Consider the following 17,497-nt stretch of genomic DNA (forward strand, 5'->3'; position numbering starts at 1 on the left):
GACTTTCAACTTAAGGGGCCAAGTTGGGGATCTCAACTCTGAAGTCATCCCTTTGCAAATTCCCCACAGAGAGGGGAGAAGCATGTATCGCAGGTGCCATTTACCTGCATAAAGACAGAAAAAGAAGGTTTTTTGGTTGTTCTCTTTAGTATTTCCTCTATCTCTTCAGTATTCCAGTGATGAAAATGAAACATGACCACAGATAAAACAATACTGAAGGGGAAAATAAACCAGAAAAATTGGTATATGCCGTTTTTGAGACTCATCTAGTCTGCAGGTGAAGGCTCAGACCCCTTTGAGGCTCATCAGCCTTGGCAAGTAAGGCCTTCCATGCTGGCATTTTCTTGGTTCCAAGGACACGGCAAGAAGGAAGGGAGGAACTTCTTAGGGCCCAAGACAGAGTCCTAACCCTGTTTGCAATGATAAACTTGCAGTGTGCAAGTTTATCATTTTTTATCATGGAAAAATGACTCTCGCTAGGGAGCAGAGAGTCAGTTTCAGGTCACCTGTCTCAACATCTTGACAAAGGGCAGTGACACTATAATTCCTGCAGCCCAAGGACTTGAGGATCTCTGCAGAATCATTAGTTAATTTAACTTTGCCTCCATGTAATTAATCACCTAGGCAAGGTAGGAACCTGCTTTTGGAGACTGTATTTTATTTACCAAGCTTTAATTTCTCCCAGACTCAGGATCCCAAGGTTTTAGAGTTAAAAACTTTGGAAAGAAAATAATTTCCAAACTTTGATGCCAGTTAGGGGAAGAAGGCAACCTCCAGCTCTTAATCCCCCACCCTCAGGTGCAAATGGAGCCTCGGCAAAATCCTGTAGGCTCAGCTTTTGTATCCTCCCTCCTCCATGATTTATTTTCTCCCAGCTAGAAATCTCTAGTTGTATGCACTCTTCAACCCTTAGCTTTGGATTTTCCAAGTTTCATGAAAGTGCTACTATTTCCAATGTGAACATAGTTACTTTTCTCTTTCACACTTTTTGGATTATCCTTTTCTGTATTGTGTTATAGGCAGGTGCTAAAATGGATCTTGATTACCTAATCTTTACAGTAATAATCCTTTTGGGAGTCTTGAAGTGTTGTCACAAACATTTTATTCTTTCAAGTTAACAAAACACAAAGTCTAGAAGAGTCAAACTCTTGCTGGTAACCACACTGAGAATTAGGGACCCGACTGTAATAATAAGAGCAGCCAACATTTATTTAGTGCGATGTAAGGGACTCTTTAGATACTTGTCTCATTTAACTCTAAAAAGAATCCTATAAGGCAATTATAGTACTATTATTACCCTCATTTTACAGATGAGAAAAATGTGACACTCAGTGATGAATAAACTTGCCAGGTCATCCATCTAGTAAATGGCATTGGTGAGATCTGAACCAGGCAGTCTGATGCCAAGGTTCGTACTACAAGTAACATTCTTACCCTCCTAGAGCCTGGCTTTGAAATGACGCCATAATTTCACCAAACAGAAATATGGCAAAGTGTTTTTGATGGCCCCCTTCATGGACTTACTGAGATTTTATGACTTTAACCTAAGTTCACCTTAAATTTTGAGCCCGTGTTCTATCCCTGAAGGCCTGTGGGTCTGATGATAAAAGCAAGATGCTATTAAATAAAACTCTGTCTCTTACTGGCCGATATTTTTCTTTCCCAGGACCAGAGAACAAGGCATACCGAGGACAATATCAACTTAGTATCCATAATGTGTTCTCCTCATGCAATACTCCTGACTCAACCCACTTCAGGGGGGGATGTTCTAGCACCTTTTCTGAGGAAGACCATCGGTTAGTGCTGATCTGGTCTCACTTTCCTGTTATTATTTTGAACAAAAAAAGACATGCTCTTCTGAGTCAGATTACAGTAAGTTCAGTCTGGATATGGAATCGGGAATATTCCAACCAGTTTTCCCAGTGAGCCAACAAGCCATAGATTCATTTATCATATCAGCAGCTGTGCTTACAAGCTAAATTCCACTTTCTCAGTGAAGTATTTCCAAAATCACTTTAGTCATATGTGACTAGTGAAAATATTTGAAGCAGAAGAAAAGAAAGTGTTCCATGGAGACAAAGTCTCTAAATGTAATGAGACAAAGTATGTGATGGAGTTGCATTGCTACTAGATAACAATACCAATGGTAACTAGCTGATTTTATTACCTTGCCATATATTTTTCGAAGGATATTTTGGAAATATTTTAAAACCGGATTAAGATTTAGGCAGTAAAAGTAAACCAAAGGAGAAATAAAAGTAGTAGAGACAAGAATTTAGAATCTTTTTTTGACCTGAAATATTATCTGACAGTTGGAGCTCCTTATGGGAGTTTACCTGCTGTAAGCAAGCTTAGAGGTTTAGCTTAAGTTTAAAGAATTGGGCACAAAAGAAAAAATGTGAGTGAGGATTTATAATCCATACTCTTGTCAGCCTTGCAGTCCACGTGGACCAAAGATAGGAGCCAGCATGATGGGAAAAGAGAGATGTGGTGGGATTATGGGAGCTTTGACATGAGAATGAGAGTGAAGAGAAGTGGGTGAATTTGGGACCTACTAAGAGTTCAAACCAACAGTTCTCGGTGATGGAAAGAACACAGAGAAGGAAGGAGGATTGGACTAAAAGATGTTGGCACCATTCACTGTTAGAGGCCAGGCCTGGGCACGTCATGATTTAATATTTGTAAAACTGAGTCTAGGATACATACAATATTTTTTAGGATTATTGCTTTCTGATATATTTTGGGCAATCTGGAAGAATCTGATCAATAAATGTTTAATGCTCTTTTACGTTTTTTTGTTAAATCCTCATTTCCCCCTTTAATATATTTTGAATAGATCATCGAAATATAATGGTCATTAACTTACTATTGTATTACTTACAACACATATATATTTTTTTATTCCTAAAATCTTTCTATGTATACTTTAAAAATGATTCTTCCCCCTTTTCTAGGAGTTAATTCATTTTTCAAATCTATATTTATCCTAAGAGTGGGTCTGGAATAAGGAGGTGTTTTGACAGCTGAAAGTCCCTTGCAGGTATGGATGCAGAGAGGATTAGATATCTGTGCCTGCCTGGTGTCCTTTCTTTCAGGGTATTTATTAGCACAGTTCGTACTGAATAAATCTGGAGTCAGACTAGCAAATTAAAGTTCAAAGGCCTTCACCCATTTTCACAATTATGAGTCCTTCTCTTTGTAATGGAAAGCATAGGACAGCGTAAGACCAGGGGCCACTTGGATCTTACAGACAAAAGAGAATACCCAGTCTGCAACAAGCCGAGAGACTATAATTTTCAAGTTTGCATGTGTAGGAATTGGGGACGATTCGGGTATAACTTGGTGGGCAGTATCGGTTTATCCCTTAAGCATTCACACAGCACCATTCAGTTCAGTTCAGGACGTCACAAACATACTGTAGTCATAGCTTCCACCCTTGAAGAGCGCTGATTTAATAACCCAGACGATCCATATTTAACACATCACATCTCTGTCTCTTTTCCTTTAAAAGCAAAACAAAAACTGAAAAACGACAATGAAAACTCGTTTCTTCTGCACAGCTGCTTTTGGATGGCTGTGGCTACCATCTGCTTCTCCTCCCATCGGGAAGCTCCACCCCTCAGGCCCAGCTGGCAGCCCTGGGCATTTGACAACATCCCATGTGGTTCATGTCCACAGCAGGTCTGGAGGCCGTAGGTCCTTCCCAACTTTTCATTTCTACGAATTCAGCTAGGATGGGTTCAGTGGAAGGAAGACCTGACTTCGGGTCACTCAGGAGAACTGAATTTGAATCCTGGCCTGGTCACTCAAGTGAGGACTTAAGTCGCTAAACCTCTCTGTGCCTGTTTTGTCACCTACAGCAGAGATACACCATCCAGCTCACCTCGCTGGAACGTTCTGAAGATTAGATGGAGGGTTACCTGTGCGAGTCACGAGCCCAGTTCTTAGAACACGTATATTCTCAGTAAGCCTCATATGAATGTGAATCTCATTCCTTCTGCCTTGGATAATTCTAGTAAACAATTTTTGTGGTATGGTAAGCCAACAACAACAACAACAAAACCCCTGGAAGATTGTCTCTCTTGTGTTCAGTGTATAATGAAGAGAGCTTAAAGTCAGAGCAGCTAAATGACATGGTCTGTCAGTGACAATGGCCAACCGGAAACCAGGTATAAACCGGTCTACGTGTTACCAGTCCTGAACTCCCTGCAGTTTACGTACATGGATTCCTGCCAGTTGAATATTCTTAAGTATAATTCTGAACATGTTCTGCCTCAAAAGCCTTTGGTGACTATCAATGGCTTGTCAAGTAAAGTAATTTGCCTCATCCTGTTACTCAGGGTCCTCTAACACTTGTCCTGAAATCTTCCTTCCAGCTTCTCCTGCAATGTCTTCCTCCACACATCCTGGGATCCATCCTGGGATCCATAGGCTACTCGCCATGCTGGGTACACGCGACACTGTAAACGCCACAAGGGTGGCGATTGTCTCATTCATGGCCAAATCCTCACTGTCTAGCCAGATGCCTGACTCACAGTGAGAGCTCAATAAGAGTTCGTTGAAGATGATGGGCAGTCTTCATTATGATAAACACAGTAACAATGATAATAGCAATCCCAACAGCAAAATAATAACAATAATGATGATAGTGGTAAATAATAGTAAAATAACAAGCATAGACATCAACAGAGTCATAGCTCAACAGCCACTGTGCTGTACATAGACCCTCGCCAGGTCTCTCTGGTGAGGGTGTGGTGAGTAGTGAGATCAGTTACAGGGGTATTTAGTTTCTTATCTCAACTAAACTTTTTAATAACCCCATCATTTGGAGACTACCCTTATCCCATTTTATTGGTGAGAAGACCAAGGCTCAGAGAGATTAAACAGCTTCCCTGGCACTGGCTGATTGCCTCTTTCATACATTTATCCAACAAGTGTCATTTCAAGTCTACCACGTGTCAGGCTCTGTCTCAGGGGTTGGGGATGTAACCTACATCCTCCCGTTTGTGAGCAACGTCCTTGCTTTCATGGAGCTGACAGTCTAGTGGCAGAAAGCAGACACCTACTCAGCAAATAAATGAGATAATGTCAGCAAGTGGTAAGTGATTAAAAGGAAAGTAAAGCAGGATAAAGGGATCCATGGCGATGCGATTACTGTTTCAGAGAGGGGTATGAGGAAAGGCTCCTGAGGAGATGACAGCTGAACAAAGTCCTTCCTGATGACAAGGAGCGAGCCACTGAAGACCTAGCAGGAAAATGTTTCAGGCAGAGGGAATGGTAAGTGCAAAGGCCCTGGGGCAAGAGTGTCTGCGGTCTGTTCAAGAAGCCGTAAGATTGCAGTGTGTTTGCTGGTGAAAGTGGAAGCAGGTGAGAGCACTGAGGCAGGGCGGGTTCCAAGTGTGCTAAGCACCGCAGGCATGACAGACTTCAGCTTTTACTCTGATTCAGAAGGGCAAGCAAATGGAGTGTTAGAGCTGAGGAGGGACAGGATCTGTCCTGGGTTTTGAAAAGGGTCGCTCCGGCAAGGGTGTGGTGAGTAGTGAGATCAGTTACAGGGGTATTAAAGTCCCACACGTGAGAGAGGACCGAGGGGTGAGAGGAAACTGGGTTCTGAGGGACCAGATGCAGCGTATGTGAGAGATGAAAGAAGTCTAGGATTATTCCACAGTTTCTGAGGGAGGACTGGACGGAGGGGTGAGGAAATCAGTAATTCATCTGATCCGTATGACATCTGAAATGCCTAAGAGCCACCCAAGTGGAGACCATGAGTTAGCTGACAGCTGGGTGTCGACATGTCTTTAGTTCAATGAAACAAAACAGGGATAGAATTTTACATCTCCGGGCTATCAGCATGTGGATGGCATTTTTTTTCTTTTTAAATTTATTTTGTATTTTTTTTTACATCTTTATTGGAGTATAACTGCTTTACAATGGTGTGTTAGTTTCTGCTTTATAACAAAGTGAATCAGCTATACATATACATATGTTCCCATATCTCCTCCCTCTTGCGTCTCCCTCCCTCCCACCCTCCCTAACCCACCCCTGTAGGTGGTCACAAAGCACCGAGCTGATCTCCCTGTGTTATGCGGCTGCTTCCCACTAGTTATCTATTTTACGTTTGGTTTAAGTCACGAGATGTGATGAGGTCATCTCAGGAGTGAGTGTGGGGAGAAGAGGAGAGCGTGCGTGTGGAGAGCTGCAGGAGAGGAAGACAGTGTTGGCCCTGGGGTGCTCCAGTGTAGGAAGGTGAGGGGGTGAAGTAAGGCGACAGACACGGAGAAGGAGCAGTGTGACGAACCAAGAGAGACGGTCCTGGAGGTCGAGTGGAAACAGTGCTTCAAAATGAGGGCAGTGACCATCCGTGTCAAATGCCGCTGCTAGGTCGGGTATGCCAGGACTAAGATTTAACCCTCAGAGCTGGCAGTATAGAGGGTACCAGATACCCCGACCAGAGCAATTTCCGTGCTTGCAACTGCCGGCTGGATTCTGCACCCAGGTATGTGTAGCACATAGGTGCCTGAATCTCCCCTTGCCCTGTCTTCTCCTCGGGCCGCAATTCCCTTCATCTCCTACAACTCAGTTCATGTGCTCCCTCTATCATGAAACCTTCCCTAATCCCGCCAGTCAAATCTAACTCCCATAACATTTACCTTGTTTTTGAATTATTTATTGGTGACTATGTCTGGATACTTGTTGAATGGACAAGTCTTCGGATTATAGAAATATGCTATGTGAACTCATACAGAAGAAGACAACGTGCTCAACAAAAGTGCAGTATGATTACTGCCGCTATGAAAGCAGCACAAGGGTCTCTAAAACAAAAACATCTGCAGATAGTCACCTGTGAGCACAGTGTCACAGGGTGCCTGCCGCCTAGTCTGCTGGGCTGATGGTGGAGCAGGGCGGCAATGCTGGTGCTTAAAGAAGACCCAATGGTGGTTTAAAGGATTTAAACCACCATTGGGTCTTCTTTACCCTGGGCGGTGTAACCTTGGGTGAGTCACTCCAAACTTCTGGGACGCAATTTCTTCACCCTTGAAATGAATAGCTTGTATCACATCTGCTCAAAGATCCTCCCACCCACCCTGGTTCATTCTCAGATCAGAAACTGAGTGGTGTTAAGAGTTACTGGTGTCCTTTCTTTTTACTTAAACTGTAAAATCTCAGAGGACAGGTCTTCCGCTTATTAACACTTCTTTGCATCAAGCACCGGGTCCTGGTGGATGCACAATAGATATTCTTTGATTAATAGATCATAAGGGATGAATCCCCTTGGGTCTATGAAATGTACACTGGCCATGCTCAGTGATCTCCCTCTGACCTGTCACACCTTCCTCTCAAGTCAAGCAATCTTTCCTTCATTCATTTACCCTGGAGTTCTTACCGGGGGCCATATTCCCTAGAACTATAAAGTTCTGGTTCATGACCCAGCTCTGTCACTAATTTTGTGTCTCTTAGCCCTGCTGGCTTTGAGTTGAGGAAATCAAGACACATGGTCGAAAACACAAGCCAGAACAGTGGAACAGGGCTGTCTTGGATAATCTAGCCCATGAAACTGAGGGACTTGGAAAAAGTAGTAGGTTACGCCACATTAGGGAGTCTCTTGCATGCCAAGGTCAGAATTTGTGCTCAAGTATGTTGATCCACCATGTCTATGGTATCCTGGAGGGGGCAGAGGTTGGAGGAAGGGAAACCAGTTAGAAAACTGAAAAAGTGGTGCAGGTGGTGGTGAGGTCTGAACTAGGAAAGGGAAGAGATGAGGCCACTGCCTCAAGCCTGTTCTTGGATGGCACCTTTGTTAGGGACGGACCTGAGGACCCTAAGTCAACACCCACTCTCCTCCAGGTACCGAGTCCCTTCTTGAGATATTCCCTGCATGCTGGCAGCATGGAAAGTATCAGACAGAAAGTGGGGATGTGGCAGAAAGTAAAGACAGAAAGTACACATCTAAACACAGCGTGCTAAGTACTGGCCGGAGGTACAAACAGGGCGCTAATGGGGACGGGGCTACGCAGAGGAAGCTATGATTGGACGGCGAGTGCCGGATTCCCTCCTTTTGCCTCTGCAGATCCACTCTCCACCTTTCTCTACTTTGCTCTCTGACTTGCCCTCCAGGAGGCTGAACTGTCTGCACCACAATGGGCTTCCTTGTCCTTGGCTTCTGGCTGCATATCAGAGTAGGGGGGGAGAGGGAGGGCAGAGTATAGATTCCCTTCACTCCCAGAGGTTAACCTCGAGTTAGTTGTGCCCCTCCCCCAAGAGTCCCGACTCCTCCCAGGGTGGTCTATTCTACAAGACCCTCCTTCTGGGTTCTGGTTACTATTCTCTCCTCCTAGGTCTGACTCATGACAGCTCTGCAGTTATGATCCCCTGTGGTTTTCTTACACACCACCAGCTGTACCTTTGTAATTCATTCCTTTAGCCCAGTTTGATTGCATCTCTCTCTCTCTCTCTCTCGTTGGGACTCTCACTGATATACACTGGGCCTTTGAAATAAGAATTTGCAATTCTTTGGGACCTTATCCCTTAGTAAACTGTGAGCTCTTCCATGAGGAGTTACGTCTTGTTAATCTGAGCTCTGTTTCTCCCCACCTCCGCTGTTTACCAGAGTTTCCATTCGTAATGGTTGTTTATCAATTATTTGTTAAAAGATGTTAATTTCTCCTCAGTCACAGCCATTTCTTTGACCCCAGCTGGTGCTGTGTGGCTCAGTCCCAAATTCTCCCCTCTGAGTCCATGGCCCCTGGCAAGATGACTTAGGCAGGGCCTAAAGCTCCATTTTCCCCTTCATCTGCTGGCTGCTCTCACCTCACTGTTTCTTAATCAAGAGGCCAAATGTTCCTACTAAGGCCTTTTCCTGCCCAGTGCCCTGAAGTTTCCAGACTTCACCTCAATGTCAGATGCATGTGACCTCAGAAAAGACCCTAAATCTCTCTCTATCATAATTTCCAAGACTGCAAAATCAAGATAAAAATAATACTAACTTTACAGGGCTGCTGGGAGAATAAAAACAAACGTGACATTCCACAAAAGTTGTTGTCTTTCCCATGAAATATATCAGTGACTCTAAAGAATACGCACATTCTCTCCACCCCCGGCCCTACTTTCTTTGACTGTTTCCATGAGGTAAACACTGCATTAATACATCGAGCAAAATCATAATAACAACTGACATTTCCTGAGTTCTTACTCTCTTCCGGGAACTATTCTAGGCACTTTGTATGTCATTTCATTTAATCTCCACAAGAACCATGTATGATACAGCTTTCTTTATCCCTAATTTTACAGATGAGGAAAAATAAGGGCACCCTGATGAAGTAATTTGCCCAAGGTCAGGAGCCAGAACTGAAACCTAGGAAGCTCAACCCAAAGCCTTTGCTTAACCAGTCTCATTGGTTTACATACATGAAGACATATGTGAAGACAAATTATAAAGATTGGCCACAATTTAATGAACTATCATGGGGGACTTATTAAGAGACTAAAAGTAAAGTTTGCACTTGTGGAAATTCTTACGAATTATAATTCAGCTAGGTGTTGCACTCCAAAATTCAAACTTAATCCACTGTGTTTGGTTAGCTGAAGAAGGGCATTCGTAGCACCTCAGTGTCATCAAGGCCATGTGCTCTAGCCAGAGACTCACCTGAACTTAGTGCATGCTCCACTTCCTGCATGATCACCCCGGGGGGGGCAGTGGTGGTCTCCGTGTCTATCAGCATACAGGTCACTCTGGGGGGCACAGTTGCTTGGGCCGTGGTCTCGGTGGGCACTGGCTCGGCGGGGGCATGTGAAGTGGCTATGTGGCCAGAGATGTGCTCCTCCGCTGGGGGCTCTGATGGGGTTAGAGCTCCTGTGGGCTTGGTGCTGGCCTCAGCGGAGTTATGGTTGGTGCTCACAGAGGCAGAGGGAACCTCCTCTGCTGGTGAGGTTGATGGGGGTGAAGGTGATGAGGCTGGCGCTTGAGGGGAGGTGAGTGCGGGAGACTCAACGGGGGGCTGCGACCCTGTAGCTGCCACCCTGGCCTCGGGAGTGTCTGAAGTGTGTTCCTCGAGCGTGGGTGTTAAGTGGACCCCACTGCTTGTTGGTGAGGCGTCTGTGTCTGTGCCCTCCCAGTTGGAGGCTGGGCTGGTGGGTTCCTCTTCTCTGGGCTCTGTGGAGACGTTCTTGGCGGATGGAGATGTCCGGGCCGATGCTGTATCTGGGAGAACCGAGTTGCTGGGTGTTCCACCGGTAGGGGAAGCGGGAGGGCTTTGCGGAGAGAAGGCCGTTGGTGGGCTGCTCTTTGCCGGAAGAGAAACAGGCGAGAAAGCTGATTCAGACGCGCTCTGTAGCCTCAGTCCTGTAGAAGAGCCAGTACAAAGGTGGTTAATGTGCGAAAACCTGCGCGGCGAGGCCGTTTTACAGTATTTTCACGTCTTTCTCATTTTACACTGTGCCTCTGTAATTGTGAAGGTGACTTTAAAAATACTTTCTTCCCACTGTTGCTCTCTCCTCCCTTGGTGACTATCAGTAGGAACCAGCCTGAAGGCTCTGCAGGAGCAATTAGTGGATCGGTCAACACAAGTTCAGCCAGTACACAGCATGAACTAACCTTGTCTTCTGCTTGCTGAAAACCAGGCCCTTAAAAACCGAGACACTCTGCGGAACTGATTTTATGAGAATTGGTCTGGACAGTCGAGGGAGCTGTCGCACAATGCTTGCGGGGATGCCCAGCCTGTGTGATGGGTGTGGGGGAAAGGCATGGTTGGTGAGTGCAAAGCCAACCACTCACTGATTGGCTCGTCCCTGTCAGAGGAGCTCATTGATTGGCTGTTCCCTGCCGTAGGAGCTCACTGATTGGTTGCTCCCTGTTAGGGTTGTAAGCTCCGCAACCTTGTACAGGGATGCAAGGGTTATGGGCTTGTCCACCGGGGTGAATAAAGCTGTGAGCACATTTCCTGTGGAGGAGTAAAGGGGGAGGTCCCAGCTTAAAAGCTGAGAGGAAGAAGGAATCTGAAGTTTGGAAATGTTTTCTTAGACTTGAACCTAGTTCTCCCAAATTCTAGCCTGTTGTCTTTACCATCATGTCATTTCGCCAAATATTCTCTTTCATATTTTGTAAAATTTAGAGTTAGTTTCCTTTCTTCATTCCTCCCTACCTCCATTTACCCATTCAGTTTCATTCATTCATTTATTCATTCAAGTATTTAATAAATGGCTTCTATGTACTAGCACTCTGCTAGACCCTGAGTTTATGATTTCACTTTTTATGTAACACATCTCTTGATTGCCTCTCCACACCCCTTACCATTCCCCAGCTAGCTTTTCCTCTAGTCATTTCCATCTCAGTGGATGGCAAGACCTATCAGTTACTCAGCTGAAAACCCAGATATCATCCTTAATGCATCTCTTTCCCTCACTGTCCCTCTTCCATCCAATCCATCAGCAAATCATGATGACTCTACCTTAAAAAGATATCCCCATCCAATCTCTGCTCATCACCTCCCTTATTATCTCAACATCACCTGAGCCACCAGTCACTTGTCTAGACAACTGCCACAGTCTGTTTTTTTTTGTTTTTTTGTTTTTTTTGCGGTACGCAGGCCTCTCACTGTTGTGGCCTCTCCCACTGCGGAGCACAGGCTCCGGACGCGCAGGCTCAGTGGCCATGGCTCACGGGCCCAGCCGCTCCGCGGCATGTGGGATCTTCCCGGACCGGGGCATGAACCCGTGTCCCCTGCATCAGCAGGCGGACTCTCAACCACTGCGCCACCAGGGAAGCCCTGCCACAGTCTCTTAATTGGTCTTCTAGCTTCCAGATTTCTTCCTTTCAGTCTACTTTTCACATGGCAGCCAGTATAATATTTTAAAGTGGCAAATCAGATTAACTGACCAAAACCTTCCCAAGGTTGTGCTTAGAACAAAATCCAAAACTACTCCCCTATGTCATCATCCCATATTCTCATCATCATTCTAGTTGATCTCTACTCAAATGTCAGCTCCTCCTCAGAGGAGCCTTCCCCAGACAGTCCTAACCAAAGTCATTCCTACGCCTTCCCCTTGCTTATTTTTTAAAAGATTTTTTGATTGTTAAAATATACATAACATTTTAACCATTTTTAAGTGTACAGTTCATTGGCCCTAAGTACCTTTTCACTATTTTTCAACCATCACCAGCATCCATCTCCAGAACTTTTTCATCTTCCCAAACTGAAATCCTGTACCCATTAAACGATAACTCTCTATTCTTCCCTTTCCCCAGCTCCTGGAAACCACTATTCTACTTTCTATCTCTACGAATATGACTGCTTTAGGTACCTCATATAAATAGCATCATACAATATTTGTCCTTTTGTTTCTGACTTATTTCACTTATTAGCAAAATATTGTCAAGGTTCATCCATGTTATAGCCAGAATTTCCTTGCTTTCTAAGGCGAAATAATATTCCATTGTATGTATACACCACATTTTGTTTATCCATTCATCCACTGATGGCCACTTGGGTTTCTTCCATCTTTTGCCTATTGTGAATTATGCTGCTCTGAATATGTGTGCACAAATATCTGTCTGAGACCATGCTTTCAATTGTTTGGGGTCTATACACTCAAAAGTGGAATTGGTGGTTCATATGGTAATTTTATGTTTAATTTTTTGAGGAACTGTCCCACCCTTTGCTCATTTTTATTTTTCATAAAATAAATAAAATAAAGTAGTTTCTTCTTGAAACTACATATTATTTATTTGCCTAATTTACCTCTCTTCTACCAGAATGTAAGCTCCATGAGGGCACAGGGACCTGGTTTATTTATTGCTGTTTCCTCCAAGCCTAGAAGAGTGCCTGGGTCATCATAATTGCTCAATAAGTACTTGAGGGAAGGAGGAAGGATGGGGGGAAGGAAGGAAGGAAGAGAGGGAGGGAGGGAGGAAGGAAGGAGAGAGGAAAGGAGAGAGTAAGGGAGATAAGGAGGGAGGTAAAGAGGGAGCATGGAAAAATGAATTAACCTAGGAACTTTATTTAAAACAATACCCCAGTATTTCTCTACTCCCTTCAACACATCACTTAGTATGGCCACATCCATCATAGCTGCCGGGGGGGCTGGCTGCCTACCTGGTGTTATTTGAAGGCAGGAAACTTGCTTAAAATGTCAACCTCTGTCCTTCCACCACAACATACACTGATGCCTGATGTCTTGTTGTTATTTAACTCTCCAAACTCTGAGGAGATTTCCTTGGGGGTAGCAAATAGGTAACAGCCAAACATGATCAAGATTCATGAGGGAAAAAAAAATGGGCCAGATTTTCACACAGAGGAAGGGAGAAAAGAGGAAGGCAGAGGGATGTAAGCATTTGGGATAAGATCTGCTCACTTCTTCATTCATCTGCATGACAGGCTCAGTAGCTGATGGAAAATTGCGCTATAGAATTTAACCTGAAAACAGAGTTTTCTCAATATTTAACTGAATTTAACACTCGGACTGTTACCAAAATGATTGGTTTAATTTTTTTTTCTGAGAGGAAGTTACATTTTAATCAGTAAGTATCACGACAGAGGGACTTCTGTTAGCTAATTCATGATATCTGTGTATAAAGCTACAGTTTCCATCCATCTATGGGATCCTGAAAAGTTCTCTGTGTACTGACTGTATTTTCCAGTGGCTTATCATTTTAGCGATGTTGCGTGTTCATTTCTGATGGGCTTTCACCTGACCCCTGCCAAGCTGATTGGTTTAATTTTATTTAAGGGTGTTGGTCAAGACCGTAAACTACAGGAAAGTTACTCTCCTAGTAAACTGGGGGCACACCTCCCAAATTAAACCACATAATAGTCCATGTTTCTGTGGCTGACTTTTGGGAGCTGTGAAGTGTCAACAATTTCAGGATGAATATAGGTCAAGAGGTCTTTGAAATATGGACAAAACAACAGTTGGGACAAATATTATGAAAATATCAAATCTTCGTATGTGACCTTAGCGCATACTGGCTTTGCATCCTGGTAGCTCTCATAGCTCATTAAAGATTCTGAGGCCCCCCCAAAAAAAGACAATGTTTAACTACTGTTTATAGTATCATATAATAGGTGGGCAGATGAAGGTAGAGCCTTAGTCTGGCAGCTGAGTCAGAGTCTTTGGAATTCTGGGATGAATGAAGAATGAGTCATATGCAAAGGAGCAAGACTTCATTCATTCATTCAAGCTTTTATTGAGTAACTTCTATGTCCATGGCCTTACCCTCAAAGAGTTCACTATCTAACAGAACAGAAAGGACACACAACTTTCTGTAATATGATGTGATAAGCATCTTATGGAATTACAAGCAAGTTGCATTGGGAGCTCCAAGGAAAGATGAATAAATATTGTATGGGGACTGTGGAATGCAAAAATATACAAAGTCATTTTCAAATGACATTTAGGGCGACACCTGCATTGCCATTTCCAGTGGAGCTAAAAGCTGTACTATGGAAATCATTACAGTGCTGAAAATGACATGCTGCAAGAATTAGTTTTGTGGCTGGAGACATCCATTTTCTTGTTTAATTCTGACTCGTATACTTTTATAACTCCTACCCTTCCTGCTTCCAAAGAGGACGGAGGTGGTCATTCCCGTGGCTACCTATTTAGTACTTATTTAAAGTACTTTGCAGTCTCGTTCAGGTAATTCCGACTCCTAACAAACAGCAATGCATAGAAATTGTGGGACAACGCTGCTCGTCTTCACTTGGACAAGGCATTAAAAGCCTCTGCTTTGCCTGTTCGATGATACATTCCATATTGCTCTGAGTACATGAGGGTTGGTCGTCATGAAGATATCCAAGGCTCAGGCACCATGAAGATATCCAAGGCTCAGGCACCATGACTTTCATCATGAAGATATCCAAGGCTCGGGCGCCATAAAGATATCCAAGGCTCAGGTGCCATGACTTTCATCATGAAGATATCCAAGGCTCAGGTGCTATGAGGATATCCAAGGCTCAAGTGCCATGACTTTCATCGTGAAGATATCCAAGGCTCAGGCGCCATGACTTTCATCATGAAGATATCCAAGGCTCAGGCGCCATGACTTTCATCATGAAGATATCCAAGGCTCAGGCACCATGACTTTCATCATGAAGATATCCAAGGCTCAGGCGCCATGACTTTCATCATGAAGATATCCAAGGCTCAGGCGCCATGACTTTCATCATGAAGATATCCAAGGCTCAGGCACCATGACTTTCATCATGAAGATATCCAGGCTCAGGCGCCATGACTTTCATCATGAAGATATCCAAGGCTCAGGCGCCATGACTTTCATCATGAAGATATCCAAGGCTCAGGCGCCATGACTTTCATCATGAAGATATCCAAGGCTCAGGCGCCATGACTTTCATCATGAAGATATCCAAGGCTCAGGCACCATGACTTTCATCGTGAAGATATCCAAGGCTCAGGCGCCATGACTTTCATCATGAAGATATCCAGGCTCAGGCGCCATGACTTTCATCATGAAGATATCCAAGGCTCAGGCGCCATGACTTTCATCATGAAGATATCCAGGCTCAGGCGCCATGAAGATATCCAAGGCTCAGGTGCCATGACTTTCATCATGAAGATATCCAAGGCTCGGGCGCCATAAAGATATCCAAGGCTCAGGTGCCATGACTTTCATCATGAAGATATCCAAGGCTCAGGTGCTATGAGGATATCCAAGGCTCAAGTGCCATGACTTTCATCATGAAGATATCCAAGGCTCAGGCGCCATGACTTTCATCATGAAGATATCCAAGGCTCAGGAGCCATGACTTTTATCATGAAGATATCCAAGGCTCAGGCGCCATGACTTTCATCATGAAGATATCCAAGGCTCAGGCGCCATGACTTTCATCATGAAGATATCCAAGGCTCAGGCGCCATGACTTTCATCATGAAGATATCCAAGGCTCAGGAGCCATGACTTTTATCATGAAGATATCCAAGGCTCAGGCGCCATGACTATCCTAGAGAATGCTTGCTGTCCTAGTTGGCTCAGGCTGCCAGAAAAAAGTACCATAGACTAGGGGGCTTTAACAACAGAAATTGGCTTCTCACAGTTTGGAGGCTGAGAAGTCTGATGTGGGCCAATCAGGTTCTTGTGAGAGCTCTCTGTTCCTGGCTTGTAAGTGGCAACCCTCTTGCTATGACCTCACATGGCCTTTCCTTGGTATGTGCTTGGGGGAGAGGGTGGTGAAGAAAGCCCTCTGGTGTCTCTTCTAATAAGAACATTAATCTCATGATGTGGGCCCCGCCCTCATCTAACCCTAATTACTTCCCAGAAGCTCCATCTCCAAATGCCATCCCATTGGTTTCAACATTGAGAATCACTGAGATAGCCTGAGGAAATATCATTTCTGCTTTATCATAGGTAGGACCCGTGTTTCCACAGGACTACAAAATTGATTAACTCAAACGGCTAAGGATATATCCCAGGATTTCAAAAAATTTTTTAGAGCTAGAGAGGGTCTAAGTGATGCATGATTACAACCCCTCATTTGATAAATGAGGGAACAGACACAGGGAGGGGAAGTGATGTAATTGACCTTACACATCGAAGAGAAGAAGTTGGGCAGTGTTGCCTGGAAAGAATCACGTAGAGACAGGGCCAGAATTAGAATTCCCCACCAGCACACTGTGCCCAGCCTCAAGAAGGCCGGTAGAACGTCCTTTAGCAACCACCATTATAGAATAAGCAAGGAGGAGCCCATGTGAGACTGCACAGCTAAAGAGGTTAAAATAATGTACCAACAAGGACCTACTGTATAGCACAGGGAACTATACTCAACATTTTGTAATAACCTATAAGGGAAACGCATCTGAAAAAGAATAGGCATATGTATAACTGAATCACTTAGCTGTATACCTGAAACTAACACAATATTGTAAATCAACTATACTTCCAAAAAGTCATTAAAAGTAAAAGTAAACAAAACCAACCCCCCCCCCCAAAATAATGTAGTGCCCCATACACCTTCCCACCCAAAGGAGAGCTACTTTCTGAAGAAAAGAATTAGTTCTAATATTTCCTTGAGAAATGGCAGAGTAAATAGAATAAAGAAATTGAACCCATTAACCGCTAAATTAGAGGTGACTTTACCAGACATGGTGTCCGTGCCCAGGCAGTGACAGGCTCACGTGCCTGAAATGGAGTGACTCAAAGGAGGAAATCTCTCAGACTTGGCCCAAACGAGAGATCTAGGGGTATAAGGGCCAACTTAATCTGAAATTCCTCCTTGTAAATTTACAAATGGAAGTCTTTCCTGAAGTTTGGTCAAATTAAAGCTTTTATGTTGTAAGCATAGCTGCCAGACTGTTGTTCAGAAGAAAAGCAGATTCTTAGGTGGATAGAAAACTATTTGTTTCCAGGTGTACTATCCTTTGATATGTGAAAAAAAAACAGGTCTGGCTTGAGTCCAGGTTTCTTGCCTTGCTAGGAAGAGAGATTTGGGGGCTGATGGCTGGGACAGGTAGGCGAGTTCTCCCAGTGCTGAAGGGAGTTACAGGATAT

At 44.1% G+C, this 17,497-nt stretch overlaps 1 protein-coding gene across 1 annotated transcript in view; it reads right to left on the bottom strand.

Moving 5' to 3' along the window:
- The window catches only part of PARM1 (prostate androgen-regulated mucin-like protein 1), a 37,261-nt gene extending 22,683 nt beyond the window's left edge, over positions 1-14,578 (bottom strand). The window contains exons 1-2 of the mRNA XM_065877216.1: positions 14,545-14,578; positions 9,644-10,339 (exon numbers count right to left, since the gene is read on the bottom strand). Coding sequence (XP_065733288.1) covers positions 9,644-10,339; positions 14,545-14,578 — 730 coding nt within the window. The remainder of the gene's footprint in view (positions 1-9,643; positions 10,340-14,544) is intronic.
- Positions 14,579-17,497: the final 2,919 nt, after the last annotated feature.

Source organism: Phocoena phocoena, chromosome 5 (genome assembly GCF_963924675.1).
Source record: "Phocoena phocoena chromosome 5, mPhoPho1.1, whole genome shotgun sequence".
Lineage (NCBI taxonomy): Eukaryota > Metazoa > Chordata > Mammalia > Artiodactyla > Phocoenidae > Phocoena > Phocoena phocoena.